The sequence below is a fragment of the Colius striatus genome, chromosome 2 (genome assembly GCF_028858725.1).
Source record: "Colius striatus isolate bColStr4 chromosome 2, bColStr4.1.hap1, whole genome shotgun sequence".
In the NCBI taxonomy this organism is placed as follows: Eukaryota; Metazoa; Chordata; class Aves; order Coliiformes; family Coliidae; genus Colius; species Colius striatus.
This window is the reverse complement of record NC_084760.1, coordinates 70,245,024-70,257,827: the sequence shown is the minus strand read 5'-3', so window position 1 is coordinate 70,257,827 and position 12,804 is coordinate 70,245,024. Positions and strand designations below refer to the sequence as shown.

Here is a 12,804-nt window from a genome sequence, read left to right as displayed (position 1 = left end):
TAGCACATCTACTTAAAATCTGCCTACTTCCATTCTTCTATATCCCATATGAAATTCAATGTGTTTGTAGAGTCTCACAGCTAATCTAATAATTCTAGGTAAAATCTTTCAGGGTAGCAGGAATAATTCAATTTATTTTTTCTCAGTGGAGTAGGATGTACACAGAAGAATGTCAATCAGCAAATGTTTCTTTTGTCATCTCCTGTCAAAATTACAGACTTCTCATCTGTATTCAAGGCTACACATTCATTTTTTACTAATCCTTTTTATTTCTGTCTAACTTAAACACAAGTGAAAAGTGGCTTCAGGTTTTTGGAGGAGTGGAAGGCTAAGAGGGATGGTAAGATAATAATAAACTTAGACACACCCATCATTTAGTAATTAATTTGTGACACATCCGTATCCTTCTATGCTAGTCAAATGTAGGACTTCCTATCAAGTTAAACATAATGCACTGGCTGCCTCTGTGATCACTGCACTGTCTAAACAAACAAGCATTTGATTCATGGTTTTCTTTGATCTGCGTACTACTTGACTTTATACCACATATGTTTTGCACATATTTCTTTCCACTCTTTTACTCGACAGGGACTGTTCTAGCACGGTGATTTTTTACAAATGCTACATAGCTATTCAAAGTTCTTCCATTCAAAACAGACTTTGAGGGGAAAGTCATGATGAGGGAGACCACACTTACATCACTCTTGATTGTTTATATCAAAATATTTTGTCAGTTCCAATCTCCCTCACCCAAGAATCAATCCTTGGGGGGAAATATAAGACTACTAATAATAATCATAATAAATTAATGCCTTAACAAGAAAGAAATTGCAATGATACTGGATTAATATGATTTCCTAGTCTCATTTTTCTGTAACCTTCTACTTGGGAAGACTTAACAAATTGATCAAAACAGAAATAAACATAAGAACATTGTTTGCTTCAAATGCAGAACAATTCTTAGGTTAATAAGCAGTTAATACTACAGAAAATGGCATCTGACTACATGGAGAGGTAAATCTGCCTTGAGTACTTCTGCACATGTGAAAATCACCTTGCTTCTTTTTACAGAGGACTTAAGGATCTGGAATTAGACACACCTTCCATTGAGAAACGCTTTGCCTACAGTTTCCTACAGCAACTTATCAGATATGTGGATGAAGCCCATCAGTATATTCTGGAGTTTGGTATAATAACCCTTTTGCATTTTCTTAAGAATTATTAACCAAGATGTTTGATATTATAAAAGCAACTAGAAAACTGAAAAAAATGACACATTTTTGTACTAGAAGTTTTTCTTCTACTTTCCTATAGTTGACGAATTTTTTAAAGTCATATATTTCCCATTTTCATTCCAGTTTCCCATATTCCTTTATCAGACGGAAAGTGTTCAGCCAAAATTTATAAAGAATTTCATTCTTTGAAAAAGAAAATCAGCTGCCTTCTTGCACTTATGCACAAATTGCTAATCTCTCACATATGCACATTAATATTTACTTTTAACATGTAATCCCTTTTTCACAGAAGAAATAACCAAGCATTTGTACAATCCTGAAATTGCCTCTGGAGGAGGAAGTTATGGAGAGAAACCCCCTTCCACAATGGAAATGTTCTTTGACAAACACCCAGCATGTGTTTCATCAACAGTGCTATGATGTTGTCTGATTTTGTTAAAGAGAAAAAAAACAAAGAAACACAACAATAAAAAAGTTTCATGACTCAAGTCAGCTTCTTACATGAGCAGTAAAAGCAAAAAAAAACTGATCAAATGGAGCTTTTGTGTGACTATGGGAGTTGCAATGCCACATAACATATACTGTGCCTCATGTCTAGATATAGATGCTGCAGTTGACAGTATTAATGGCAGGGACAGCAGAGAGATTCAATAAATCAGTGCTCATCCAAAAGCCTATCTAGTTTTGAAGTGGGACTTATCAAAGTTTACAAGTTATTATATGCCATGGTTATGTACAGTGGCAAAAGTCTGGCCTTGATAACACATTGTGTTACTTCTGCTGCTAATGCCTGATTATCATGGCTTTATTATACTTAATTGCATAGACTTGGCATAACTGCAAGAATGATAAAAAATAAATACTGAAATACAGGAAACACTAATGGAACAAATACCATTTATGTTCCTCAATGGATTGTTAAAAAAAAAAAAGATAATAAATAAAGGATAAGTATTCTAGGAGATGTACCAGATTATGTCCATAAGTAATAGTAGATTTTTAAAGTAAAGGGGAAAGTGAAGCAATCTGAATATTAGTTCTGTTGTTCTAGCCATTAATTTTGTTCTTTAGACAAAGTCCACAAATAAGTAGTAAAAACTGGGTAATGCTGTTTCTCCTGGGAACAACTGGGGAAAGTTTTTCAATTAGAATCTGAGTTCAGACCCTCAAATTGTCAACAATAACTATAAAACTATAAACATAGTACCACAGCTTCATTTTACAAAAATACCCATATCTCTTTGGGCTACAAGATATCTACACTTTTATGAACATTTGGACAATTACTCTTTGTACATTTTGTTTGCTGTATGTTTTCTTCTCATGAGGTGGTCATAAAATGGCACTTTAGTGTGTACATGGTTTGTGGTATTTTACATTTAAGGACAAGCAATATTATTTGTTTATAGTATACACTTTCTAAGAAAAATGCAGAGTACACTGTAATTAAGATATATGATGGGGAGCCTAATTTTCTTCTCTCTGCAGATGGTGGCAGCAGAGGCAAAGGAGAGCACTTCCCATATGAACAAGAAATCAAGTTTTTTGCCAAAGTACAGTATATCTTTAGTTAATCTTTGTCAACATAGTAAGTAGTTGAAGTGAGAAAGTTTGTTAGTGAATATGATTGTTGTTATTTTAGTTGCACTTTTCCATGTTAAATTCATTATTTTATTAATTAAAAATGGTAGTAACAAAAGTATCTTGAAGATATTGTAGAATGAAATATAGATGTAAAACAATTACAGGACTGTATTTTTATTCTTGTTATTTCTTTGCTCCATGATACAAACTACTCACATACTGTTAATCGTAACTTCCGGATATTTTGTGATTTTTTTCTTTTACAGTCTTTAGATAGATAAATATAATAGTTTTCTGAGTTAGTGGTGCTATATATTTGTCAGTGTCACCTTCCTTATTTCTTTCCTTGTTTTAAAACTATGCTGATATCTCCATTTTGGGATCACAGAATAGTTAAGGTTGGAAGGATCCTCTGGAAATCATCTAGTCTAACTTCCTTGCTCAATTAATGTCAGAGCCAGGTTGCCCTGAACTGGGTCCAGATGACTTTTGAATATCACTGAGAGTGGAGACTGCAATCACTCTGGGCAACCTGTGCCAGTGGTCTGTCACCCTCATAGTGAAAAAGAGTTTCCTGAGGATCGTTGTTTCAGTTTGTGCCTGTTGATTCTGGTCCTGTCATGGGTCATAAATGAAAACAGCCTGGCTCTGTCTTCTTTACACCTCTTCAGATGTTTATACACATTGATGAGATACTCCCTGAGCCTTCTCCAGGCTAAAGAGTCCTTCAATCTCTCCTCACTTGAAAGATCCTCTAGTTCCTTCATCATCTTTGTAACTTTTCACTGGACTCCTCCTCTAGTATGTCCATGTTCCTCTTGTACTGGGGAGCCCAGAAGCAGATACAGCACCTCAGATGTGGCCTCACTACTGCTGAGTAGAGAGGAAGCATCACCTTCCTGAACTTAAAGCCAACATTCTGTCTGATGTAACTCAGACTGCTGTTGTCTGCCTTTGTAGTGAGGGTGCACTGTTGGCTCATGGTCCATTTGCTGTCTACTGAGAACCCCTGGTCCTTCTCTGCAAAGCTGTTTTCCATCTGGTCAGCCCTCACTGTGTACTCAGTGGTAACCTGGCATTATTCCCTTCGGAGTGCAGGACTTTGCACTTCCCTTTGCTGAAAGTCAGCCCAACTCTACTTTTTGTGTCAAGAAAGTCTTATACATTATAAATTAAGGCTTGCACCTTTCACGTTTAAAAGCTTGTATGATCTTTGCATATTCACATTGCCTTTTGAATTCATTAAAAAGACAGCTGTTTACAGCACTTTCTAACTCTGATATACTTAAAATAAATTGTAGTCTCAATACCTTGAAATACTTCCATGTGGTATTTGCCAAGTTCATTGACTCAGAAGCTAGCATTCCACCTTCTTTTGAACTGTGCTCCAAAAAGGAATCTATTTCAGATTTTCTTACTGGCTGTTTGGATCGCCTCCTAGCTGACACCTGCCATGGGCACTGAGTAATGGTTACTACATAAAGTAAACAGGAAAACTTGTGTGCAAGCCCTTAATAAGTGAAAATGTTTTGGGAGTTTTGTTTTATATCATCTAGAATTAAGTGCTTTTCGTGTGCTCACAGGTATGGGTGGATTTTTCTTAAATGTACATTAAAAAACACAAACAGTAATAGTTGTGCCTATTTATGTGGAACTGGAAAAATCTTAAACTTCAAAATAAAATTATAGTTTCTGCTTTGTACTCGTAAAAAACCCACAGATCATGTTGCAGAGATAATGTACATTTTTTTTCTGCTACCTTTCCTGATAACATTTTATATGTCTTCATTAATAACTAAATTCAAAGTGGAGCGGACATTAAAAAAAGAATACATAATGTTTTTTAAAACAGAAAACATATTTGAAATCTCCTGCCTGTAGTTGTGGCTTGCAAAGAGTAATACAGAACACAGTATAGAAAGCTGTTGGATAACCACTTATTTCTGATGTAATTTCAGGTTGTGCTTCCTTTGATTGATCAGTATTTTAAAAATCATCGCCTGTATTTCTTATCTGCAGCAAGTAGGCCTCTCAGCAGTGGAGGCCATGCCTCTAATAAAGAGAAAGAAATGGTGACAAGGTAAAACTTAATGTGTATGCATATGTGTGTTTGTCTTTAAACAGCAGCAGTTGATTGTGGTGAAGTGAGAAGTGGGAGGCAGAGAAATATTTTTATGAACATGCAAATGAATTTTTTTCACTTTCTTTTCCTCTTAGGAAAATTAATTGTATAAAATGAAGAGAGGAGTACAGAGTTATGATTATATGCTGTTTTAAAGGTAGTGGTGATGATTTGAGCATGCAGGGAACTTATGTGCAACAATACATCATTGCACAGTCTTTGTCACAGGCCATACAATTGTGCATCATTTTTCACTGTTGGAAGTATATACTGAAATCATTATTCCTGCAAAATGTTGTGGCTGATTTAAAATCCAAACTTATTTATAACTGAGTTTCTGTAAGTATAATTTTTAGTATCCACCTTAAAAATTAAAAATGAGAGCAGTATTCATTCTGCTCGGTTTTTTTGCCTAAATAGTAATAACCACAGTAATATGTCAAAAATATTCACTTTGTCCTTTCTTTGAAGTGACCCATTTTTTAGACCATCTCTCTAAAATAAGTTTTCACTTCTGATTGTATTTGATCCTGTATTTGATCCACTTAGTAAGGTGGACTACAAGCTTCATACAGGACCTACAGCATACCTCTAATATATAGGTGTCATGGTTGCCTTCTTTGGTTCCAAACAAAACTGAATTACTGTTCTTTGAGGCTGACAGCCAATTGATGGTCATATAGACATGTGAGGTATGCACGATTATGTGAATACTGAGTGAAGTTTCTAGTAACAACATGAAGCATAAATTAGTAATGGCTGTTGTGACCCTGTGTTATCTCATGGCCTAATTTGATCTGGCAGCTTGACTAAACAGCATTATTCAAAGAATCTTAAAAGTCTATCAAAATGTATGCATCTAGATAATTTTCCACTTTATCAGCTGCTATTTTCCTGTCTGTAAGGTCCTGGAGGGCAATCTTTTCACAGTTATTTTCATACTTCTGGAATATGTCAAACACAAATATACCAGCATACTGCTGTGTAGATTCAGGACTTCTGCACATATACCATCTAGCTCTGTGAGGTTCCTGAACATGTAGACAAACAAATGGATCAGAGCCCCTACCATACTTGAGTTAACTGCCATCCAGAAGTGTCAGCCAAAGAGAAGAAAACGCATGCAAGAACACCTTGGATAGATTAATAGATTAACCAGTGCTAATGAGCAGTTGATTTCTTAGTTATAAAGATGCAAAGATTATAGAAACTACATTTTTTTATCTAGTTTCTGAAGATTTGTTTTGGGCCATTTTAATAGATTCACAATGGGGGGTTTTTTGTGATATGTTCCCCTGCATCCCTCCACTCCTGGTATTGTTGGAAGTTTACCAAGGCTGACTTTTGCATTTTCTGTTGTTTTTCGTTCCGGTTTGCTTGAGTGCAACACATACATAGGATTTTCTTCAAGCTAAGGGCAGTTCCTTGCCACTTTCTTTTTCCTGTGAGGATAAGCTTACATTCAATACATTGGGTGTTGATAATGCAGTGATGCAGTGTTAACAAGTGCAATAACAATTCTGTGTTCAGGAAATACATTAAATCCAGACCTTTTTTGTGGACAATTATGGGTCAGACCTCTTCCTGAAATACAGTGGTATTATATTCCATGTTATTTGTAACCAGCCTTGTCAGGATTTGGCTTTTTGCATTTCTTGTCCATTAGACCATCTTCCAAGTCTTCCTACTACTGCAGTTGTATAAAATTACTTCTGGACATCAGAATCCATTTGGACTTATTTATTTAACCTAAACTAATTATAGTGGATATAATAGTTTCAGTCTGACTTTATGAAAACTTAGCATCTGCTGAATGCTATAGATAGTTGAGTAACACTTACTAGTTAGAAAATAAGATAGTTTGTGAGCTGCATAATGTCTTTGTTAAAGTGGACACAAGATTTATATGATGCTAACATGCTTTTGTATAGCTATTCCTTTTGGACTGAGTGAACCATTATCCTCATAAAACTGTACATACTATATGTCTGCCTAATGGGAAAAAAAAAAAAGTGAACAGAGATCCCTGAACATCCACCAAGCAGACTCACCTGTAAAACAGAGCATTTGCAGTTGCTATAAGGGATCACTGTGCACTGGCTATTTAGCTGGTTTCAACACCACATTAACCTGTCTGTTCTGATTCTGGACATATTTTTTTTCCATTTGGTACTATGCTATTGTCTGTCAATGTTACAACATGTTCAAATCTCATCCATAAACTGTGCAGACATGCTTATGATGTCTTCTGCTTTTAAATTAGAGGTTGATAACAAGCCTGGTTGCCTAATAATTAAATAACTTAATAAAATGACACAGTATTGTTCTTGTCATTTATAGCAGATGAGGGGTTTTTCAGCATTAAAAAATAACAAATTTATATTGCTCTCAGAGAAAGTTCTGGATCGTGAAGATTGAGCTAACCCCTCCTAAGTCTGTGGGCCAGGTCTATTTGTGTAGGGCAGTGTGCTTCTGCTTCTATGAATTAACACAAACCTCATTCTTTGTTCTGAATGGAGCCCTGCTGATCAGCACAGAAAGTAATTAAAACATGTGAAATGACATCATTGATCATATCCTTTTTTGGGGGGTTTTAACATGTAGGAGGCTACTTCTCATCTTAAGTGTGTTTAAAAAGCAATGTATTTGAAAATAAATTCTTGCTGTATTCAAGATCCAGATTGAACTAGTTAAACATTTGTCATCAAACACTTCAATTAATCTGATTTCATTACCTTTTGTTTTCAAGTTGTCAGTGGTATCCTGAATAGCACACTGACCACATTTTACTACTTAAAGTTTTGATTGTTATTTACCTGTGGGTTATCATATAGGATGCTTTTATATTAATTAGCTTCGCTTTTACTTTTTTTTTTGTTTCTTTAATTATAATATGTGCTTATTTAAACATGGTTATGTTTGTTAAGGATATGCACTTTAAAACTCTTTCTTTAGTACTCTGTCCCACATTCTGCTCAGATAATCGGTTCTTTCTGCGTGACATCATGTTGCTTTTCCTGCTCATATATCAGCTGTTATTTTTTTTCTTTTTTTCTCCCTCCCTCCCCACCTTATGTTTTTCCTTTTCTCTTCTCTTCTTTTTTATTTTCCTTTTGTCTTCAGCCTGTTCTGCAAACTTGGAGTTCTTGTCAGGCATAGGATTTCACTATTTGGTAAGGAGACCCTTGACAAATACTAGCATGGCCATCACCTGGTTTTCTTTGCCATTTTTGCATTGTGTTACGTGCTGCTTTGTTGCATGCTGCATGGCTAAAATGCATGGTCTTCACAGATTGCTAATCATTTTGGCTGGTAGATCACACAATTTGTTAGATGGATTAAAAAGCTTTTGTAGTTATCAGTTTGGGGGTTTTTTTATCAGTTTTCCATATGTCTTAACTAATATCTGGATTTCATTATCCTACCAATGAATTTGGGTATATTATAACTACTAATTTGTTATTTTACTCTAAATCATTTGGGTAAAACAGAGCATCAGTACTGCACATTTGTATTAGAATGTCGTTAAGGACAACGTGTAGTGGGCTAGTTATATTCTGTAGAGTTCTTAATTATTCCCGGATGTGCTTGACTTTACATATGCATGTGTACTGTCTTTCTGGTATTATATGAATCTAGCAGGAGCTCGGTGTTTGTCTTATGCCGTGTGAGAATCACTTAATTGAAGTAAATTTGAAGGTCATATCAAATGTCTATGTTATATGCAATGTGTGGCACAGTCATTTACTCTGCAATTTTTTCTTATGCCGTCATGATAGGATAGTTGAAATAGTACATTCTGTATAAAATAGCTTATATGATGGATGCATTGCAAAGTCCAGCATCCATGAACATACTTAATTGGGTAATTATCTAACAAATTAGTATTTTCTTATAATAACACACATCTAACTCAATTCCTACATATTTTGTTCAATTTTAAGGGACGAAACACAATTTCTGCAACACTGTAGTGTTTCAAAAATTTACAGACCATCATGAAAACCATTAAACTGAGAAGAATGATTGGAAGTTATTTCGGGATATTACTTTTAAATATGTTTTGGGGTGAGCTGAGTGAATTTGCCAGTAAAACCAAGAGATCATAGTAGGGATGGAGTTATTTCTGCAGATGTGTGGCATTGTTACAGCTTTTTCTGAAGGGTGGAGTATGTCACAAATCTACACATAAGCTCTGGTTTATACCCTAGTCTGTTTCTTCAAAGAAGGAATTAGCTCAGGTATACTATGAAAATTTTGCAAATCTTTTTAGTTATTGTGTGAATTTGTGTCTCTAACTTTTTTCTAAAATAAGTAACAGTTGAAATTAAAAATTTTAATCAATGCCGTTTTCTTCAGTATTAAAGAAAAGATATTTTTTCCATTCCACAACTCTGCTTGCTTATTTCATGTTGTTTGGTGGGGTTCAAGGAGTAGAAGGAGTCAGACAGAATCAGATGAGTATTCACTATGGCTACAGTTTGTTTTTTAATTATTTTCCTAATGTGCAGTAGCTAACAGAATACAAAATCTCTATGGCAACACAGAAATGTACCGTAGTTTTTCCATGAGTTATATACAAGGTCACCATAAGACTGGAGCTTAGTCGTTTACTGTGAACCTACTAACTCAAGTCAAAGTCACCTAACAGTTTGCCTTACCTTGACAGTGAGTTATATCACCTTAGAAAACCTGATCAAAAGAGTTGCATTTACTCCAGCAAAGACAAAGCCTATCTAGAAGAGGGGAAAATGCTCACGAGGACAGCCTCTGAACACAGCTGGGGCCTGGAATGTTATTTGTGCGTTTTGGAGACATCTTGAATGACAAAGAATTGCTCAATAATGGGCTTTATGGATAGTGGGTACATTTCTATAACAAAAAGCAAAGTGCCACATAGTTTTGCTATGTGATGTTTTATGTTATTGCAAGTTTGAAGTCATTAGGAAAAGTCATGTAGCTTAAGCTATGTGTAGAAGCCTCAATAAAATGGGAAATTAAACATGCAAGTCTTTCATAGTGATATTACACAGTTAAAATGCTGAGTGTCAGTGAGAGCATGGAATTGTAATTCAGAATGGAATTATTATTACTTTACATTGTAAAAGTAGATTTTGACCCCAATAATTTTCTGTTTGAGAGCTGTAGCTGTATTGATTTATTTTCATTAGTATCAGTGGTCTGAATTGGAAAGTTTTTAGAGAATACTTTTGGTAAATTGAGCATTTGAATTCATATTCTCTCAATTTAAAAAGTAAATTTATATTATTAGTTTAATTCACCTTTTATATTGTTTAAATATACTTTATATGTATGTATATCTATTTTTTTAAAAAATATGTTCATATTGGAAATACAGACACGTGTCGTCTGAAACAAGAATTAGCTGAGTAACATTGAATAAGAAAAGACTGGTTTTGCTAACTCATTTTTGGGAACCTAGAGAAATTAATCAAAGTTCCTAAAAGGAAGCAAAAAGCTCTATCTGCCTAATGACATCCTGAATTCGTAAGTGTCCTTTCAGTGAGGCATCTTGGAATCAATATCCATAGCACTTTCACAATACTGCCAACAGTTCTTCTCTCCTTATATAGTAATACAGCTTTCTAAAATACCTAGAACAGCACCTCAAATTACTAAAGACATTCAGCTGTACCGTTCATGGGATCAACTGCATTTGTAATACATGCTGAATGATGATCCAACCATCAACCTAGTACTTACCGTAACTCCTGATGGACTTTTACCCTTAAAGCCTCTTAGACTCTTGTAGTTTAGCATTTGCTTATGTCCAGCCTCTATTGTTTTGAGCTATGTAAAGAATTCCTTTAAGAAACAGCTCTTGTTGCAGTTTTTATTGTATTAAATTGTACTTATCACCTGCTCCCCTTTCATGATTTAATGGAATTTTATATACTGCATGTTCATTTGTACATCAGTGCTCTGTGCCTAGTTTTCAGACTTCTGAAAAACAATTACTTTTTTTTTTTTTTACTTTGAAATGTGGCATTTTATAAGGTAAAATATTAAAATATACTATCTTTTTGTGGAATTTTATTTTAGACACACAGTGAAAATAACTACATTCATGGCATTGATCAAAAGCAAGTCAACAAATTTCCATTGAACCTAAACTTTTCTTTCATAGCATATTGCATTTTGTAAGATTCTGTAACAAACCTGTCCTGAAGGACACATTCCATAGAAGAAGTTTCACAGTCGTTTTGAAAGCCCATTTTTAGAGTTACATGGATAAAGTCTAGTATTTCAATTCAATTAGACTGCAATGGGCTGCATTTATCATAGTCACTGAATTCTCCTCTGAAATCCCAGTCTGTGGAACCAACTGCATTGCAGTATCTGCTAAAGAGACATACCTAAAGCTCTTCTGATTTACCAAATAACTAGATGAGTTTCTGACCCTTCCATTTGGTAGCAGCATATGAAGTACCTGATTCCTAAATACATGACTCTTGAAATGTGTCTACATGGTATGAATAGATCACCCTTTTGAATTTCCAGAGAACTGGACTGAGCATCCGTATATTGCATTGTAGCATGCAGCTTTTTACACACCTGCACAATGAATGTTAAGATACTATTTCATGACAGAGAGATCTGGATAGGCTGGATGGCTGGCCCAAGGCCAATGCCATGAGTTTAAATAAGGCCAAGTGGAAGGTCCTGCACTTGGGTCACAACAACCCCCAACAGAGCTACAAGCTTGGGGAGGAGTGGCTGGAAAAGCAGAGAGGGGCCTGGGAGTGTTGGTTGACAGCAGCTGAACATGAGCCAGCAGTGTGCCCAGGTGGCCAAGAAGGCCAATGACATCCTGGCCTTTATCAGGAACAGTGTTGTCAGCAGGAGGAGGGAGGTGATCGTTCCCCTACACTCGGCTTTGGTGAGGCTGAACCTCAAACACTGTGTCTAGTTTTGGGCCCCTCTCTACAAGAAGGACATTGAGGTGCTGGAGAGGATCCAGAGGTGGGCTACCAAGCTAGGAAAGGATTTGAAGCATGTTTCCTTTGAGGAATGGCTCTGGGGCTGTTTAGCCTGGAGAAAAGAAGGCTCAAGGGAGACCTCCTCACTCTCTATAACTACCTGAAAGGAAGTTGTAGTGAGGCAGGGGTTGGTCTGTTCTCCCTAGTAACAAACAATAGAACAAGAGGAAATGACCTCAAGTTGTGCCAGGGGAGGTTCAGGCTGGATATTAGGAGGAATTTCTTTACTTGAGAGGGTTGTCAGGGATTGGAATGGCTGCCCATGAAGGTGGTGGAGTCACCGTCCCTGGAGGTGTTTAAGAGGCAGTTGGATGTTGCACTTAGGGAAATGGTCTAGTGGTTGATAGAGCTGGGACAAGGGCTGGACTGGATGATCTTAAAGTTCCTTTCCAGCTGAAATGATTCTGTGACAGTCTAACTTACAGTCTAAGTCTAGGTCAAGTACTTCCCTAAATCCCTGCTGTCATTAGCACAATCTTGCACTCTCCTTTTCAACAGTACTGGCATTCCTATTATCAGAGTAGTAAAACGGCAACGGAAAAAAATAGGAGCTGACAAAAAGCTTGAACTTTGGGAGAGTTTTTTTTGGTAGGGTTATTTTAGACCACTTCAGTTTTCTCATCTGCTCACTATATCATTGCATGACCACATGTACAAGTGCAAAGAGGATGGGCTACCTGGATAGGGACAGCCATGGAAGCTGTGGTTCACATTTGTTTCATCTACTATGGATGGACACCACAACAATAGCTCCTAATTTAATCATAGAAGCATAGAATGGAAGGGACCTCCAGAGGTCATCCAGTCCAACCCCCTCTGTGAAAGCAGATCCACCTAGATCAGGTCACACAGAAACGTGTCC

At 36.1% G+C, this 12,804-nt stretch overlaps 1 protein-coding gene across 1 annotated transcript in view; it reads left to right on the top strand.

The window, feature by feature from the left end:
• Nucleotides 1-12,804, top strand: part of RYR2 (ryanodine receptor 2) — a 430,121-nt gene that overhangs the window by 316,950 nt on the left and 100,367 nt on the right. The window contains exons 60-63 of the mRNA XM_061991036.1: nucleotides 1,072-1,187; nucleotides 2,724-2,788; nucleotides 4,778-4,899; nucleotides 8,065-8,114. Of these exons, the coding sequence (XP_061847020.1) occupies nucleotides 1,072-1,187; nucleotides 2,724-2,788; nucleotides 4,778-4,899; nucleotides 8,065-8,114 (353 nt within the window). The remainder of the gene's footprint in view (nucleotides 1-1,071; nucleotides 1,188-2,723; nucleotides 2,789-4,777; nucleotides 4,900-8,064; nucleotides 8,115-12,804) is intronic.